Source organism: Semicossyphus pulcher, unplaced genomic scaffold, assembly GCF_022749685.1.
Source record: "Semicossyphus pulcher isolate SPU_LCO1_2020_fin unplaced genomic scaffold, fSemPul1.0.p SCAF_6, whole genome shotgun sequence".
NCBI classification, from domain to species: Eukaryota; Metazoa; Chordata; class Actinopteri; order Labriformes; family Labridae; genus Semicossyphus; species Semicossyphus pulcher.
Window position 1 is genome coordinate 29229105 of NW_027211737.1, and position 19146 is coordinate 29248250.

The 19146-nt window shown below is 42.3% G+C and overlaps 1 protein-coding gene across 1 annotated transcript in view; it reads left to right on the forward strand.

Moving 5' to 3' along the window:
• The first annotated feature begins 10785 nt into the window (after window positions 1–10785).
• The window catches only part of cux2b (cut-like homeobox 2b), an 86367-nt gene continuing 78006 nt past the window's right edge, over window positions 10786–19146 (forward strand). Inside the window, exon 1 of the mRNA XM_069682795.1 lies at window positions 10786–10923. Coding sequence (XP_069538896.1) covers window positions 10861–10923 — 63 coding nt within the window. The 5' untranslated portion in view covers window positions 10786–10860. The remainder of the gene's footprint in view (window positions 10924–19146) is intronic.

Genomic DNA, 19146 nt, shown 5'->3' on the forward strand with positions numbered 1-19146 from the left:
AATACAATAGTTATTTGCAGAAGTAATGCAGGGTTCCCACGCGTCCTGGAAAACCTGTTAATATAGAGACTAGTTTTCCAGTCATTGAAACACCTGGAAATTGATTAAAATGACCAGATATCCTGGAAATAATTTATATTGTCATGGAAAATTTTAATTTTCGCACTCAGAAAATAGCACTCAGATTGCCCCGCACTTAGATCGCCTACGTAAACCTAGGTGTGTATTTCTTTATTTTTTTTTTTAAACATGACTGTTGGTACGATAAGCTGTGCGGTATGACAGGTTTGCCCCAAGGTTTGCCCTCACCTGTCTGGCACGCAATGTCTCCTCCTAGTGGTGGCTGTATTTTTAAACTCATTGCGTTTCTGAGTTTTGACCCTTTGAGGTTGCTGTACCTGGTTAGTGTGCAGTATTGAAGCAGCAGATTGTTCGCAATTTAAAGTGAGCAGCTAATAGTTATACTCCTGTAAGTATGAGTACACATATCATTTTATATTAAGCATGTGAAGTAAAATTGATTGTTTTGATAACATTATCGCGATCGCGATGCTAATTTCCGGTAGTGCGCAACTAAAACACCGGATCGTTTGATTTAAAATTTCTTGATGACATATTCTAATGTCAGCTAGCCGGTAGCACAAGTTTGCCGCCTCAATTCCAGTCCAGGCTCCCACAGCTATCACGTTCGCAATCATATACAGTCATTGTTCGCAATCAAGTCCTGCAAGCGAAATAAGATTGCCGCCTTGACACTTTCAAACCAACTGAAAGATGGTAGAAAAGTATGACACTTGAATATTACTATCTTTTTTCCCCAATATATTGCTATGTTCTTTCAGGTGTAACTTGGATAGATGTAGGCCTAATGAACGACTTCGCCCCGCCATTCCGCCTCCATGCATTTTACACAGAAGGCGGAACATAGCAGTGGTGTAATAATCCCTTGAGACACTTCATCATGATCCCTGCATCATAAAAAGAGGAGGAATAAAACTAGGGTTAAATGTGTCAGTACTAGGCCTGCCGGTAAATTATATGACCGTTTGAGAGCAAGTGCTGTCCTGTATTTTCAAGAAAAAATACTGGAAAGGTCCTGGAGAGTTGGAAAAAGAGTGGGAACCCTGGTAATGGTGACAGTTGTATTGACGGTTATAATGTGCTAAAAACTTCTACAGCGCAAGATTATACATTTTGAATAAAAAGATTATATTGCTCCCGATACTGCACATGGAACTAATAGTATTAGTACCATGCACATAATTATGCATTTTATAAATATCAACATGAATATGAATATAGATATGTCCAGAAAAGTATTGTTGTACATAGTTAACATATAGCTAGATATTGAAGGTATTATTGCACATCTTTCAGGGTTGATTTCATGGGAAGAACTTTAACACTTAGTGAAAGAAAGAGTTCATCCCTAAAAGACACTGAACTCAACCTCAAATGACCATATACAGCTAATTAAATATCACTACTTAAACAGCTTTTTCTGATGCAACAGTGTAATTTAAAGCAGCACACAAACCTATCTCCCCGGAGCCAAACGCAAAAGAGTAATTGTTGTGTCTCACTCTGGGATTAGCCGAACTTCCCCCAGGCTTGCATGTTTAACCTCCTGACCACTGGAAATTTCCTACACCATCAAAACGGTTACGCAAATCTTTGCAAATATCATCTTTAGTGCTGCTGCTTCCCTTATTCGTTAAAAGCGTGTATTATCAAAAATATATAAACACCCTGTTTTTCATTTTTTCTGTGGTTACATTTAATTTCACATATTACATTTTAAGAGGTTACATGTATGTAGTGAAGTAACAGACATACATTTACATACTAATACATTTACCATTCATTTAAAAGAAAAATGAAGTTTAAAAGTTAAATGTTATTTGTAGCTTTATATTTGTGCTGCAGCCTGTAGGATCAGGCACATATCTCAGTTTAAACGTCCACATGGACCTCAGGGATGATAAATCCATTCTTTCTCTTTTGTTGTCCTCTGGGTTTCCTGTGACATGTGCTGGGAATGCCCACGAACATCTGCTCCACCTAGGAGCCAGAAGTTTAAAACTAAGTAAGAATATCTCTTATCAAAACTCATCAATGTCGTGCTAACGTTTGTCGAAGCTCTTACCTCTTCAGGAGAGAACCTGTCTCTTTCACACTGTGAAGAGAAGCAGCGATGGTCAGCAGATATTTATTCACCTCATCTTCACCAAAAGTTGACTGTTACTCACAAATCTTTTTTAACCTTCCTTTTCCCTCAGGATCAAGAACTTTGAAAGCATTGATGATGCTTTTCTCCGGGTCGACACCTGAAGACAAACACTTGCAGCTCTGACTCGATGGGAAATGAAAACAAAGGTAACATCCTCACACCTTTTAGTTTCCCTCCAAACATAGTGAGAAAAAAATGGGCCTCTTTCAGCATCTCATCAGTCACTTCCTGTTTGACTTTTGAGTGCCCCGGAGAAAGATGGCAGATAAGTTGGAATAGAGTTTCAAGCTTCAACTAACTACTATTTTCATTATTGATTAATCTGACGGTTCATTTCAGGATGAACTGATGTTTTTTGTCTGGTCTAGAGGATGTTGTGGGATGAATAAGCACTTTATCACACAAGCAGACACAGGTGGTCCTACCTAAAGAGGCAGCGAGGCTCAGGTCAAGCTTGTGAAGGAAACAATATTAGTTTCAGTCCGTGATAGTTAAAGCCTGCAGAGGTTTCATAGCTACATGCTGTCTCCACATTAATGCACTGTAGGCAGTCACCGCAGACTAAACTGCTCACATTGTAAAAGAAACATTTTGCTGACTTCTCTGAACTCCTGCATCTGGTCCTGTTCAAACACGGAGAGCCGACTCCCTCTCCTCTCTTCTTTGCTTTCTTGGGTGCCTGCAGGGTTTGACAATGACACTCTAATTAGATCCAATAGTAATGACACAATCATCACCTGCTCTCTGCTTCAGCTTCACTCATTATTGGTTTTACTGTGACACATGGGCTTATGATAACGAGCCAATGATCAGCAAACTGTGCAAGTGTAGGGGGGCATTAATTGCACAACAGGCAAGGTTTATACTGGGGCATGCATTTCATTAGAGGGGATTACAAACACTGTCAGTTTGTCATGGAAATATTTACTCAAGCCTCCAATTTTGTGAGAATGCAGACTAAGCCAGGGGAGGGTGTGGTCCGCTGCCCCCACCAGCACAGTCCCGGGATCACATGAGGGATTATTCTATAGGGCCCGGGTGATGACAGGATGGTACACTCAGCCCTGTTTGATCAAAAGTACCCCGGAGACAAGGATTAAGTCGAGCTATTTACATGACTGCCAAGGAACTGTGGAAAACAGCGTAAGGGGATGCAGGGCGATGACATCATATTGCTCGGATTCACGGGCCTCTCGACAGCTGCCGTCTAACCCTTGTTGTGGATTAGCTCTCGAGCACTTGCGTATCTCATGGACGGGACCTCTGGCACTCGGCATCAGTTATTTCTTTATTTTGTTTTAAGAGGATTCGTGCAGTCGTGGAGCATGAGGGGGAATGTGCTGTTTCTAGATGCTGCCCTGTGCAAACAGCAGAGAAGCAAAGCAAACGTCTTTCATAAGAATATTACATGCAATTATTCTTGACCTGTTTGTAGACCCTACCTGTTGCTCCTCTCTTTCTCCCTTTATTCTCTCTCTTGCTCCTTCCTCTCCTCTCCCACTGCCTCCTCCTCCTCCCCTCTTCTTGTTTCCTCTTCTGTCTTTTGTCTCATTTTTACTCTCCTCTCCTTTCCTCCATTTACTGTTCTCTCGTCATCGCTCCTCCTTTTCTTATCCTCTTCTCTCCTTGTCTGTCCTGTCCTTTCCTCTCCATGTTTCCTTTCCTCTGATCTCCTGTTTCCTCTCCCCTGCATGCCACAATTATACAACCAAACTGTTTCTTTCATTTGAGCATCATGAATCAATAAGTCATCAATCAGAAAACTGGAGTGCTTTCTTATTGATGTTTTTTTTTTGTTGATTTGTATTTAATACCCATACGCATATTGACATGGAAACATTGATTCAATATCATTGGTGTGGGTACAGCAAGATGTATAATACATAAATGAAAACATGCCATGACTGTATATATGTGGCATTAAACAGATGAACCATGCAGCATCAACAGGATGTGTCTTTTTAGTCTGATGCTAAACAGGATGAAATCCAGTCACAATGAAAACTGTGTCCACTCACCATGTTTCAGCTGGAGGACTGTGCCATATCCTTGCTGCCTTATGATGTAGCAGCACACAACACAAGAGGTAGATATACAGAGCCCTCTTCCCTCCATAATGGTAAATGCTTATGAGCTGTAAATACTACATGACCTCCATGACCCGGGTAAAGAAGACAATTCCCCCCACAACCACCGTGACCCCACAGGGTTCATGAGATTTAGGGATAATAGGCAAACAATTATACCCATCACTGAGGCCCAAGAAAGACACACAGAACTCAAAGTTGTACTTGATGGGATACATCACCCAGCTGTCCTGTTGGTGTTCCACAGGGACCAAAACTATGCGATGGCTGGTGTTTCGCGTTAGCACACTAAACTGAACTGTTGGCTGAACTTTTGGAATGGAATCCATCCATTATCTATACCGCTTATCCTGTTCAGGGTCACAGGAGGGCTGGAGCCTATGCCAGCTGTCATTGGGCGAGAGGCAGGGTACATCCTGGACTGATCGCCAGTCAATCACAGGGCTGACACATAGAGACAGACAACCTTTCACGCTCACACCCACACCTACGGGCAATTTGGACCGTGCTCACCAATTAACCTAACAAGCATGTCTTACCAGGGGGAACCCACGCACAAGGAGAACATGCAACCTCCAAACAGGAGGACCACTTTGTCCGAGCTAAGAATCTTTTAGCTGTGAGGCGATAGCGCTACCCGCTGCAGCACTGTGCAGCCGAGTCATGATAGTCTGTGGAAATCATTGTCCATATAATGTGCATCAGTAATAATGTTGAGTAGATTTTTCTTCTGACAAGGTTTTTATGTATCCATCTGCAGAACCTGGTGTGTCTCATCAGTTACAACATGTTTCCTGCAGTGCAGGTATATAGAATGAGTGTGACCCTCAATATTAGCTTTGTTTTGTAAGTTGCTGTACTTTTTCCTTTTATGTAGCATTTACAGTAAATCCAACATAAACAAAAATACCTTTCAATAGAGTGAAATTTAACATAACATAACATGACTGAAGCAACACTCTGAACATGTTAAAGTCTCCCTTCAGTCAAAAAGAGAACTTCAGTGTGCAGAGTGATGTGTGTGCAGAGTTGACACCATAATAGGCTTTTTTTTTTACATTGATCTGCTAAAGAAACACTTGTGGTTCAGTGTGTAGCGGAAACAAGTGTGTGAAATTCAAACCACAAAAGCACAGTCACTAAGAGAAGACTTTTCAGTGATGAAAGAGACTTCCTGTCCAGCAGCAAGATTTGAAATGAAGATTATTTGCATCGTCATATATTCCGGATGTTTCAGTCATGGTGAAAGAATATATACGTAAATGTAATATCAATATCATGTTTTTTGAGTAACCACACCAGACAGATATGACTAAAAAACGGGTTAAAGAATGTCCAGAGAAAATTCAAAATTTCACAAAGTGACTTTATGCCTCCTCAAACATCCCCAGTTTGAATCTTCAATGCTTAAAGTCGAGCTGAAACGGCATTTCGAGAGTATCTAGCTTCCGTGACGCATTTCCAAGTGAAACAGGACGTGCAGGCGGGACATATCATTAGAGAGATTTGATTTGATCGCTGAGAAGTGGGCGTAGACAGACGTTCTCCACAGCGCAGCAGCTAGCTAACTGACCGAGCGTTCTTGGTGCTCTGCGGCTAAATGTTGCAGATTGATTGGTTGAAATTGTTTGGTGCTAACTTACGTAAGCACGCGTGAAATTTAGTTTTACCGGGAAAAAAAATGATCAGATTTTGATATAAGAATACGAAGAAATGGATTTTCTGTATTTTTTTTGGCCTATATTGTCAAATAGATGCACAACATTACTGGGGATGTGATCTAAAAGGATTAAAATGACATTTTTCATTTCACCTCGACTTTAAACTGTAAACTTCACTAGAGCAGACTAGGGTTTGAATAAAAAGTAAGATATGATATGATATTTTTCGTGCCCTGACCTTGTGAGGACGGTGGACAAACACTGCTCTGGAACACTTGAATGGAGATGTAGTTAAATTTAGCTTTTATGGTCATTTAAATTCTGTTTTATTCTCACCTCTCACCTGTTTACTTCTCAGTTGATATTTGTCCAATATTTCCCCAAAAATGACATTTACAAGTGATTATTTGTCTTTCTGTGACTAATATACACCTGCCTGACAGCAGATATTTCAACATGTCGTAGCATGAAAAGCCCAGGTGTGATTAATGACCTTAATTAAAACCTCTTTCTGATTGGATGTTCCTGTTGCAGGGTCCTGCTATGTGCATAACGGCTCTGACTGCGACACCTACGTGGTTCAGGGCGTTACTTCCATCTGTGTGTTCCTGCTTGGACAAGTGTCTTCATGTGTCACACAGGCAACCCAGCAGAAACTGAGGTAAACATTTTAAATGTTCACAATTTCACAACTGGTAAAAAGTGACAGGTTTCACAGAAGCATAATAACATTTAACATATCATATTCTAGATATGACAATTATACATTTAGTACATGTGGATTAGTCCACACTTCAGGCTCCTTGCTTTCTTGTAAATTTCATTTCCCTCTCTTGTCCAGTGGGTAGCGCTAGCACCCCACAGCATTCAACACGAAACTACAGCTGAGATCTGATCAACTCATTCTCAGCAGCACGAAAGCAACCGACTGATGTTGTGACATTTATTGTTCCATCTGATTTCAAACTCTTACTTTAGTTGTTCGTCCGTGCTTAGTGTGTTTAAGTAAGTTCCAATTAGATCGCTTTGGAATTAAACTGAATGTTCACCCAAATGAGGTATTTAATTATGTTGATATCATTTCTATTCATAAAAAATGCAAGACATTATCACATTTTCTAATGAATATTTGAATTAACTTTCATATGATCCACTAATCACCAACCCAGCAACATATTACTTCTAATACAGCCAAAGTGCAGATGCGTAGTTACCTCCATCAGTACGAGCCGGTCCTTGTGTTGATTGGTTCAGCAAGACGGGACGATTGTAAAAGGTATTTATAAACTGTGGTATGATTCTCGGCAAGACTTTTACCTCTGCTGTTGTTGAGGATGTATAAAAGAGGGGGGGCCTTTCTGGAGAGGTACAAACTGTATGTCATACTTTTACCACATTAAGGGAACATGGTTTAAAAGCTTCCTGCAAAGAGCTCTAATATAATGTTGCATGTGTATCGGCTCCGTCAAGGTAGACTTTCATGTTTTGGCGCGTCTTTACTCCGTGTGGTTTAATCCACTTGTTTGAATAAAAGCAGATATATTAATAATTAGGGATGCACGATATTATCGGCACGTTATCGGCCGATATTGAACTATCGGATATCGGCAAATATATATATATGTTTATTATATATATATAATTAACCGATAAAATAATGGGCTGCTGCATACTTGATTAAATGCCCAACCTCTGCGCAATGTCCCCGGCGCGAAGAAGACCTGTGCGGCGCAGCGTGATGACATCACGTTGTCTACCTGCAGCATGAGAGAGTTAGAAGCCAAAATGTCTGTGGTGTGGAAGTTTTTCAAAGTGACCGTTGTAACAAATGTGATAAGAGTATCACCATTATACTGTACGCTAATTCCAATACAGAAGAGAGTTGATGATCTCTGCAATAAGGTGTGCGGGGAAAAAATATCGGTATCGGTAATCGGCTAAATGAGTCGTAAAATATCGGATATCGGCAAAAAATCCAATATTGTGCATCCCTATTAATAATTACTGAAAACATTCCTGAAAATGATTAAACATTACACAGTCAAACTTGAAGGATTTGATCACACCGAGCCTACCAGACTCAGGTTCATAAGGTCTTTGTAATGGCTAACATGTTGTCACGTCTTCAGAAATGAACCTCCTTCTGATGGCTAGTGAGTCTAAGAGCCATAAGCAAATTATGAGACAAGGACACGGGGAACTAAAAGGCCCACAACTCTCCCACAATGAAGAAAGACTTGGAGTTCTGACCGTTAAGGGAATTTTGTGACCTACTGGGTCTGTGCGCTGTAGGCCCGTTCATGATCAGTATACAGCTTACAGGACAACAAGGGTCAAGGGGTCTTGTAGTAGCGTTAGAAACCTGCAGTGTGAAATGAAAAAGGCTTGGGACAGTTGGCTGTACAACAGTTAAAAAGCAGCTGTCCCTGCCTCATCAACGATATGCCATTTCATTCAGATATACCGTCAGCACTTTAAGAATAACAGTAATGTGAAACCCTCGTTCTGTGACCTCATCAGAACAATGATTCTCACAGCCTTGGATAATTTCCCTCCTGTGCCCACAGTCCTCATTTGAAGTAACCATGCATTACTTTTTAGATTAAGCTTTTTCAGAATAATGTATTAATTAGAATGGGGTGACGAGGTTACTGGAAGAGGGCCCGCTGTGCTTTGTTGGTGACAGGGAATGTGAGGTCAAGATTATATTCAGAACTGATTGAGTCCGTGTGATTCAGCAATATTCATAAAAATGTGGATTGAGAGGCTGGCAGACAGGCTGAAGGACCGGCCTCTGGAAGTGGAGATTGCGGGTTTAGATCCCACCTGGGTCCCTGCAGAGCTCTACAGAGCCGGGGAGTTCTGCGCTCCTGTTGAGCCAGAACAAAGTGTTCCTCTCTGGCATCTGAAATGTCTGTGATTGCAAACACTTTCCTGATCTGCTGGTCAAAAAAAAAAAAGAGTTTTGGTGTGAGCAGGATGTTCAATTGGACAGGAAGACGAGGTCAATGATTCAACTGAGAAAACAGAACAAACTGTACGTCCTCACTCACGGAGGTGTCCAAGACCAGAGCTTCAGCCTGTTCCGGTTCCAGCTGACCTCGCACTCATCAGCCCCCTGTCGAAGCGTCTCAGAGTTATTGCACGTGAGGAAACAACTAATTAATCAATTACAGATGATCAGATTCTCTCCTCAACATGAATTAACAGACATTCAAAACTAGATACGGAAACAGGATTTCAAATTGACTAAATATTGCTAATCATCTTTGTCCGCAACTTAACGAGTTGTAAAAATTAAAAACTGTCTTTTATTCCTCAATTGTGAATTCTGATCTTCTGACACATGACTATCGTCCTCCCATATTTGAATCCTGCATTTTAGCTTCACCCTAGAGCCACACATAAAATACAATAAGCAGAACTTTTAATAATCTCCCTTTACTTCCCCTGTAGGTGTTTGTCAATGGCAGGAGAATATGTCATTGTCCCCCGAGGAGCTAAAAATATGATCCATGAAAATAAGATTTTCTACCTGGGACTGATTTTCATAAGGGATATAAAACAGAAGCTTCTGTACACTGAGCGGTCTGTTCACAGTAAAGAGGGATAGATTAAACCATTGGTTTTGGAAATACCTTTAGTCAGTGTTAAAGGTAAAATTAATGGAAAAGCACACAATGCTCATCTGCACATAACCTTGCTTCTAACGGTGTGGTGTCAGCAGGGGGAGCACCTGGCACCAGTGCTGAAACACTTGAGCAGCTTGTGTGCTCCCTGACCAGAGGAATTAGTTATTTGAAGTATAGATAAAAAGCACCTTCGTGCTTTATTAAGTCAGACTAAGTAAAGTATGCAACAGTTCACAACTGCTTTGAATGTTGGTGTCAGTAACTTATTTAAAAAAAAAAAAAGGCAATTTCACAACTATAATTTTTGGTCAATCTAAAATAATTTTTTGGGATGTAACTGCATGCAAACCTTTTCATTCTTTACATCAAAATATGAATGCACATTTAAAGACAATCATCAATCAAGACTTCAAATAGGGCCAGAAAATCCAAATATAGTAAATAACATCATCACACCTTCTGAAATGTTGTCAAGAGGTGGTTTAAACTTTACCAGTAAAAATCTCTTTAGCATAGAAATAATGAATGAGTTTTAAAATAAGACAACTTTATCATTTTTTATGTATAAGACATTAAATTAGGCTACACTAGTGAAACTTTACATTAATGTAACATGACAATTTATTTAAAGTGTTTATATTTCCCTCTTAAATGTGTACATACAGTTTTATACTCGGTTATTTTGTCTTATTTGCATAACGCTATAACGACGCGAGCACTAAGTTACATTCTCCTAATGCTTAGATTGTGTATGTCGATAATGCAGCTTATTTAAATTTCCAACACTTCCTCTAATTTGACTGTCCCGTGTGCTCCCTTAATAAACACGGTTAAAAGTAGGCTTGGCTAAATTCCCTGAACTCCGCTAATCTACACATCATCTCCTTCCCTTTTCCAGACGGTATTGATCAACCCGGGGCTTTACGTCAGTATTGATAACTTTGCCAAAGCAAAATCAAGTGCAATTGTCCAGTTAATGTTGGGGACGGAGGAACGGATACACTTGCGCTTTACTTTTCAAAGACTTGGGCAGTTCGCCAAAAATATCCTCTACTTTTTTGTCCTTATTTTTTTCCACAAAAACATGTTGGAGGACTTGTCAAACATATCGGCGGAGTCTCGTGTAAAGTCTGTTGGTTATGTTTTTTTTTAAAGTGGGACCTGTGATCGTAAACGTTGTTTAACGAGGGGGAATCCAGCCCACATATTTATTGCAGCCGCTGAAAAAAATCTCCTCAATATCCCCCAAGATGGCCGCCGATGTAGGATCGATGTTTCAATATTGGAAGAAATTTGATCTACGGCGGCTTCAGGTTAGTGCTATTTTCACCTTTCTCGGCTTATTTTTCCAGCGGTATGTCTTTATACTATACTCTGCTGTGTGTTATCTTATTTTGGGTGAATGTAAGGCGAAAGCTGGCGGCGTTTGCATTGATAGTTATTAGAAATTGATCCCTCTTCTGCCTTTGTTCAGTTCAATCATTGATCAGCGGTGGAGCGACCGTGGAGCAGCACAGCCTCTGTGTTAGCCACACCGATCTGGGATCAGCACCGCGGACAGCACTGATGTTTACATGCATTAGCTTTTCTGCTTTTTTACTCTTTATTGTACGCGACAAGCACCGCCGTACTTACATGTACGGAAACTTTTAATGCGCCCCCGAATCCCTGTTCTTGGACGTAGGCTGTAACTTTTTCACCCAGCTTAATGTTTTATGCGGTTTGTGTCGACGGCCGTTTCGTTGCTGCTGCATCTTTCAGTAGGCTATAGTACAATTCTTGCAATTTTACATTTTTGTATGATGAAGAATTTGCATGTTGGGAAGTTTTATTTGTGATCGGGAAAGTTTATTTTGTGCACATTAGACATTCTGGTCGGGCGATTAATGAAAATATATTTTCCGTTTGTGTATACTGTACATTTGGAAACGTCACAGGTAGTGCAACATACAACCAGGCGAGGTTTTAGCTTTTAAGTCTCTTAACGCTGAAGCGCTGGGCTGTTCTGTCGCTGGCAACAATGTTTGTAATTAATAGCGTGGAGAATGTGGCAGGTGAGCAGTTTGTTCGTATCACAGCCGTAACATGTACCTATACAGTCCCATTAAATAGCATGTCAGCTCCGTAGCCTCTTGCCTAACCCACTGCGCTGAAAGTTGAATGTATAAACCACAATGCTGACAGGTTATACGCTTGTAATCCTGAAAGCAAACGTTGAAATAAGGTTGAGAAAGCTAAACGCTGTTTCAGTGTCCACTCCCCCCTCCTCTCCTCTCTCCTGAAGCCGCATAGGGCTGCTCGGCCGGGGGGGCTGTGTAATTGTATTCCCCGCTAATGTTTGTAAATCAGCCTCGGCCGGCGCAAGGGCAACGTCTGTGCCGTTTGACTGATGTTCTGTAACATGAGAAATGACAGGAGCATGGCAGTCCGGGTCCCTCGGAAAAGCCAACCGAGGAGGAGAAATCAGATCTGGTGGCTCTCGGTTATCTTGTGTTGGTCGAGTGTTATTCCAGCTCCCAGCCGCTGGACCTCTCTCTCATCCAGGCTGGGATCCAGAGGGGCGAGGGAGCTATTGTTGTTGCGGCTTCATGTAGCGTCCTCTCCGCATGCTCTCATCCTGGCTCACCCCGGCTCCAGAGGACCGTGTAACATTTATGATAGATGTATACATTCAAGGTTTTTCATTAAATGTGACTGAGTAGTCTAGGAGCTAAATCTGAACTGCCCCTTAAGGATGCCCAAGCCATTACCTTGTGTCATGAGCAGTGATGTGGTATATAATAAAAAGGGTAGCCTCCAGTCAGTGATCATCATAAGGCATACAGCCACTAATATAAAGAAAAAATCACGATACCTGCAAAAAATTAAATTCATTCATGCTCGTGTTCCCTCGAATGACCTTATCGTCATGTAAAACGATTTGATTCAGCTTCCTCTGAAATAGTAATACCTAAATCTACAGCTGTCGGATTATTCTCAGTTTAGAAAGGCGGCCAAATAATTCCAGCAAAGAGGAATAGGTGGTAGGTGAATGAAATGAATTAGGTTGTTTACCTCTGCAGAATCTCTGCTCTTTGGTTTATACTTCCAGTCCAGGTGAAGCGTACCTAAAACTTTGCCTGGATCATTGTACAAAGAGGTTATTTTGTAAATCTGCTGTCTTGCAGAAATATATCTATGTAGTCTCTAAGTTAAGTTAATCCAAAACGCACATGTACATAGAAATTGTCTGTATAGCAAGTATGATAAGCGCGCGTTGACTTTGTCGTCTGTGTTCAGTGAAGTTCCCTTTTCCGATTCTTTTCAGCCGGGTTGTAAATCATGCAAAGTTTGCCAGGGTGGTAAAAATCATCGGGCGGTTGACAAAAATGTGTTGCTGCACATGCATGTGTTGAAAGTGGTGGTTGTGCTGAGAAATAATTGCATTACCTTCTGAATTTGTGTTCCTGTAATGCTGAAACCTTTAATATCTCGCAGCTCGAGCATGTGTTTGATCACATTATCTTATTGTCAGCGGCTCTGATAAATATTCTTACAAGCATCTGGTTTCAAACATGCCTGTAGCTTAAATGTGACGAGGCTACATGTGTCAGAAATCAATTAATCCTCGTATTTCTCAGTCGTGGCTAAAGCTAGCTTCAGTGTAAAATCCCTGCAGCCCGTATAGAACAGTATTCTTGCTCTATCTGCGGACATCTACCAGCTATTTATTTTAGCAGTTCACGCTGGAACATTTATTTTCTCATTACAAGATATTATATCAGTAAACTGAGTGTGCAGTTTTTTAGTGTTTGTGCAGTAGATTTGTGCCTCTGAGTTGTACAGGATGAATAATTCACCTGCAGGCAGATGAAAAGAGGGCAGGGAAAGTGCGAAGCGCTGAGGTGGAGTGACCTTGGTTCCTGCTGGCTGCAGGTCACCCGGCCGTTGCTGTGGTAATCATTCACACCAGCCAGATGGCATTTCCGTGGGCGAGCATGAAAAGGACGGGTCAGGGTCTGTCCTGCCAGGTCCTGCCAGGCCCAAAAACAACTCTGGGCCAATACAGTACCTGGAGAGAGAGAGAGAGAGATAGAGAGGGAGTACTGGGCCTGTAGAAAGACTCTGCAGAGCCAGGTGATGAGAATGTGTGGTCAGACCCGGTGGAAATGCTGCGTGAATACAGTCCTGGTTTTCTTTAATTATATTCTCTTTCTATCATTAATTTATCACACACATTATTACCTTTAATTGCCCTAATTGCCTTCAGAAACAGGGATTTGCGAGGATATCATCAAAGCAGACCGAAAGGACTTTTATTTGGTTTTACTTTGGAAAACTTGGGCTGCATGCCTCCTCTACCCGTTACTTTTATCCCTCTGTTGTTTTAAGCGATGTTGCAATGCTGCGCTCATACGGCGAAATAATTCCCTGCTTATTTGTTACCATTTTTTAGCCTTGTTTCTGCTCTCTCTTCCATGAATCTAAGAGGCAGTGGGGTTTTAGATCAGGAACAAAAGCTTGTGATTGTACTACATTTAGCATGACTCAGTTGCTCTGGTGTCAGCTCTAATCCGCACACAGAGACAACAGTATTGCCAAACAGTGAAATTGCTTTGCAGCCTGTGAGCCTGGCTGCCTCCGCTGCCAGCCTGCTCTGTGTGCTGTTTGCCAGTAGCTCCCCCACACACACATACACTCACACACACACACACACACCAACCCTGCAATCTCAAATTGGCTGTGAAAATCGGTCTCTGTCTCCCTTTCATTCATGCTTTCATATATTTGTTTGCTGATATTGTTAATGTCAAAAGCATCAGCATAATCGCATTGTATTGAAGAGTAAGTGAGTCCAGCGCGTTTTATTTATCACAATGACTGTTTCATTTTATTCATATGCTGTGCGACATGTAAAAGGCTTTAAGCTGACCTCCACAGTTGGAGCTATATGTCCTCAGTAGCTCATTTTTCAGGACTTCTTTTGTCAGGTCCTCGGCAGATTGAGTGCTGCGTTTAAATGTAAAAGCTACCACATCATCATAACCAGCACCGGTGTGAGCTGCGTATGCCTCCCATATAAACATTTCTCAACATGCCTTCATTATAACCACTTCTGTGAATCAATGGGTGGGGCATGTCTGTCGCGGTCCCCCGTCCTCGGGTTGGGCCTTGTATTCTCTTTGACAGGGACAACAAAGCAAATAAGAAAGAGGGGAGCTTTTACAGGACTATCTGGGGCAAATTGAGATGTGAAATCCTGGAGCTGTAACCCCGGTGCATAAAACGCAGGGAACATTAGAGAGCGAGAGGAGTGAAACAGACTTCAGCATTAAGCTGTTTAACCTCTCTGTGTAGCATTAGTGGTAGAGACTTCAAAGCAGATGCTTCAGCGTTGGAAGCAGAATGACAAATGGGTTTAGAGACAGCTACGGTGAGCATTCTCACAGGAAGACTAGGCCTGTCATTAATGTCAGCTTAATCACTTTGACCTTCCTTCAAGTAGATTTCCATACCTATCCAATCATTTTGCTTTGCTTGTGCTCCTGTTTGCAGACTGCTCTATGTGCTGCTGTTTGATAAGCCGGAGTGTGATGATGTTACTGTCTGTATCAGCGATTGTGTGCTTGAAATATCCTGAAAGCTGTGATATTAAAGGATTGGTTCATGCAAACTACATAAAAAAGATTTTCTCACTTTCTATTAGTGGCATCCTGCCATGCACTCGGCACTGCTGTTTTTTTCTTCCAGGTTTTGACAAATGTGTCTCTGAAATCTCTGCTTCCACACCAATGCAACGGCGGTGAAGACTATGTTCTGTCTGCTGTCCACAGCTTTAAAAAATGTTTTAAGAAAACACAATCCGTAGCCCCGATGCAGCATCATGCTATGTATCACTGCTCTGCATACATGTGTCCTGGAAACCTAACATTTCAGTGCATGACTGCTGCATAAAACAGGAAGAGAGTTGAAAAAGAAACTTTGTGGAAGAAAGGACATATAATTTACTCTAACCGAGACAGATTTCTTCCATTTCTATTAGGGATGCACGATATTATCGGCACGTTATCGGTATCGTCGGATATTGGCTTAAAAATGAACTATCGGATATCGGCCAACACGCCGATATCCGCCGATATAATTAACCAATAAAATAATGGGCTGCTGCATTCTTGATTAAATGCCCGACCTCGGCGCAATGTCCCCGGCGCGAAGAAGACCTGCGCGGCGCAGCGTGATGACGTCACGTGTGTCTACCTGCAGCATGAGAGAGTTAGAAGCCAAAATGTCCGTGGTGTGGAAGTTTTTCAAAGTGTCCGAAATAGATAGAAAACTGCTGTTTGCAACGACTGCTCAGCTTCGGTGATGCGAGGAGGAGCCAAGGCAAAGTCTTTCAACACTACAAACTTGATTAACCATCTCAAGACCCGTCACCCCGACCGTTGTAACAAAAGTGATAAGAGTATCACCATTATACTGTACGCTAATTCCAATACAGAAGAGAGTTGATGATCTCTGCTATTAGGTGTGCGGGAAAAAAATATCGGTAATTGGCTAAATGAGTTGTAAAATATCGGCATATCGGATATCGGCAAAAAATCCAATATCGTGCATCCCTAATTTCTATCAATACAAACATGTAAAATCAAAGAGTGAACGCATATAAACACGTCGACGGTTTCTTTCAACCAAACATGAAGCCTCAAGATTACGTTTTTAATGTTTCTTGCTGTTAAACAATTTGAGCAGTCGCTTAGATGCTGAAAGGTGGACATCTACACACGTAATGAACGGGATTCGAATCCACAGCAGGAGCCGGACAGTTTGAGTTGGAACTAGTTTTTACCTCATGAACAGAACGTTTTCAATGCTGTGAGCACCTCAGACAAAATTTCACGCTCCCTTAAAATTCATTTGGCTCGAGAAAAAAATCTGATGCCTGAGAAAACCAAAGCAAAAATAAAAATAGATCCTAGAAGTGAGAAAGTGTTTGTTTTATTTCCATGTTGGTGATCGGACCCTTTTACGTCTCCTGTTGACTTAGAGCAGCTAAAATGATTATTATGTGGACATAAGATTTCATAGTATTGATCCTCATGTTTTGGTCTTGTCTCTTACAATGCTACCTGCCTGAATGTTGCTGTTCATGGAGGCCTCGCTGTTTAATGTCTCTTCTTATGAAGCCTTTGTGCCAAAAAAAGCAGTACCCCGATGTTTCAGCGGGAGCGCCCCCTTGGTGGTTGACAGTGCTTCATAGCGAGAGACGCCAGATTTTTCATAGCAGTGCGTTCTCCGTTCTGCTGCCCCTAGGCTGGAGCAATTGCTTTGCAGGAGTAAATAACCAGCTTTAACAAAACTTCAGGGACACATTAGTCTGCTGGAGGACGGCTCCATGGCGGTAGGGCAGCCTCTTCTTCCCTCGCAGTGAGGCAGGCGGAAGCATCAGGAGGGGAGAGGTAATGGCTCATCGGCATGGGTATAAAGCTGTGTCCTCTCTCCCTGCTGACAGCCAGTCCCAGGCCCAGCAAGTCCATATTGAGCTGCGTTTCTCCACCGTGGCCTTGGCTTTATTTGTTTTGACCGTCTGACGCCACTGCAGACGTATTGAGCACCCGTCTTTTCTTGTTCATTTTACTGGACTTTCAGTGAATCCCACTGCCCTCCCTCGCTCTCTCCCCGCGTGTCTCTCCATCGCTCTGCCTTACATGCCTCAGCTTTGTGTGGCAGGGTTTCACTTACTGTATTTCTTGTCCATTCTGTCCTTCATGAGTTAAAAAAAAAGCACACCTTTTTCCCAAACGTGCCCGGCTTTCGTACGCAGTGTGTTCTGACGTCGGTTGTCATGTAGCGTGAGTTAGCATGGTGTGAAGGGTGCTCCTGGGCCCGGCACACTCATGAGATCAATGCTTCACTAACCTTCTCCAGGTTGTCTTTGGGGATCTCAGGCGCTCTCATTATGTGCCACTGCTCAGAGTGTGTTTACCAGACTGGAGGAATAGTAGTCTTTTGCAGGCCACCCATTTGTAAGGCCCATTTGTTCTCATTTAAGTGGGAAAAGAGAGGACCCGGGAAAGACGGCCTCTTGGTGGTCTTTTGAGTATTAAAGCAGCGTTTGTTATTACTAAGCAGATGTGCTCTTATTTGTCAAAATAATACAAAAGGTGTGTTATGGCAAAAGCAGATGGATAGGGCTTGTTGTGTTAGCGGGTCTTGTCTTTGTGCAGCTGCTACCCCCACACAGTTAATTACTCTCTTATTCATCCCCAACAATGGGAGGGGATAGAATAAATCTGAGCCGCGCGCTCTCGCTTCTTCACCGGGAAGGTGCAGACTGGGACCCTAAAGCGAGCGAGTGGCTTCAAGAGGTACAGTTTATCATTTTTAATGGAGAGGAACAGGAAGTGGAGACATGAAGCTGGGCTCTGTGATTTATAAAGCGCCTCAGTCGGGGGAAGAAAAGAGCAAGTCTATCTCCTTGTCCACACCTCTGGTTTACAGTGGCTCCTGCTCAAACGTGACCCCCTCTGGTGTTCTCGGCTGCTCTTTGACACACGTGCACTTTGTGGGAGCCTCTTCAGGGAACAACTGAACATTTGCCAATCTAACCATAAGGTTTGGGGAAAAATATTGCCCTATTCATTACTATCCATTATTAATGACCTCAATGGTACACATGCGATGTATGTGCTGCTGTGTAGGAGGTACAGCGTCGCGTCGTGGCATCCCTCCACCGCCTGCCTCCTCTCAGTCTATCTGGTTTTGTTGTTCCCTCAAAAGCCCCGTGATGTCATGCCTCCATTGTCACCTGTTCATTTACTTTCGTGGCGGAGGGCATCGGGGTATTGATTAGGCTTTGCAACTGTGTTAGCAGCTCTGCCGGTGTGTAATATAGGCCCTGAGGCTATTCTGTCTTTCCGTTCAGTCTCACGAGTGCTTTCCAGACCTTGTAATCTTAATTAAATATGCAACTTCTGATCGCAACAGGGTCACTATTTCTGCATTTAAACATGGTCACAGACCCCCACCAGCTGAGAAAAGAGGCAGACATTTTGAATCTTAATGCAAAAAGGGAGGAAAGAACAAAGAACTGAATTGAGTCGCTCCTTTTTCAATTTCCCTTGTTAGCCTCCTGCTGCATTCCCCCTATAGTTTTTTTTCTGGGTTTTTTTTTTCCAGATGAATTTTATGATATTTTCCTCCCCTCCCCTCTTCATCGCTCCCGCTTTCGCTCCTCTCTCTCACTCCTCGGCAGTTTTCCCCAGACAGGTTCCACAGTGTTTTAGAGGGGATGGATTTAATTGCTCTGTGGGGATTGGTTGGCTGTGCCGGGCTCGGCTGTTTAATTAGTGTACCCTGCCGGGATTGGTTTAATGCTTCATGATCTTGAAATTGTCTGATTGTTCAGCCCTCTGGGGACTCTCCCTGCCTACGTAGGCCAGCAGGTTTAGCTAAACATTGCTCCAGGCTTCTGCTGTATGCAGCAGGAGGAGGAGTACGCCTGAGGTACAAAAAGTTGGTGGAGGTGGAAGCATCAACTTGTATGACAAACACGGGGA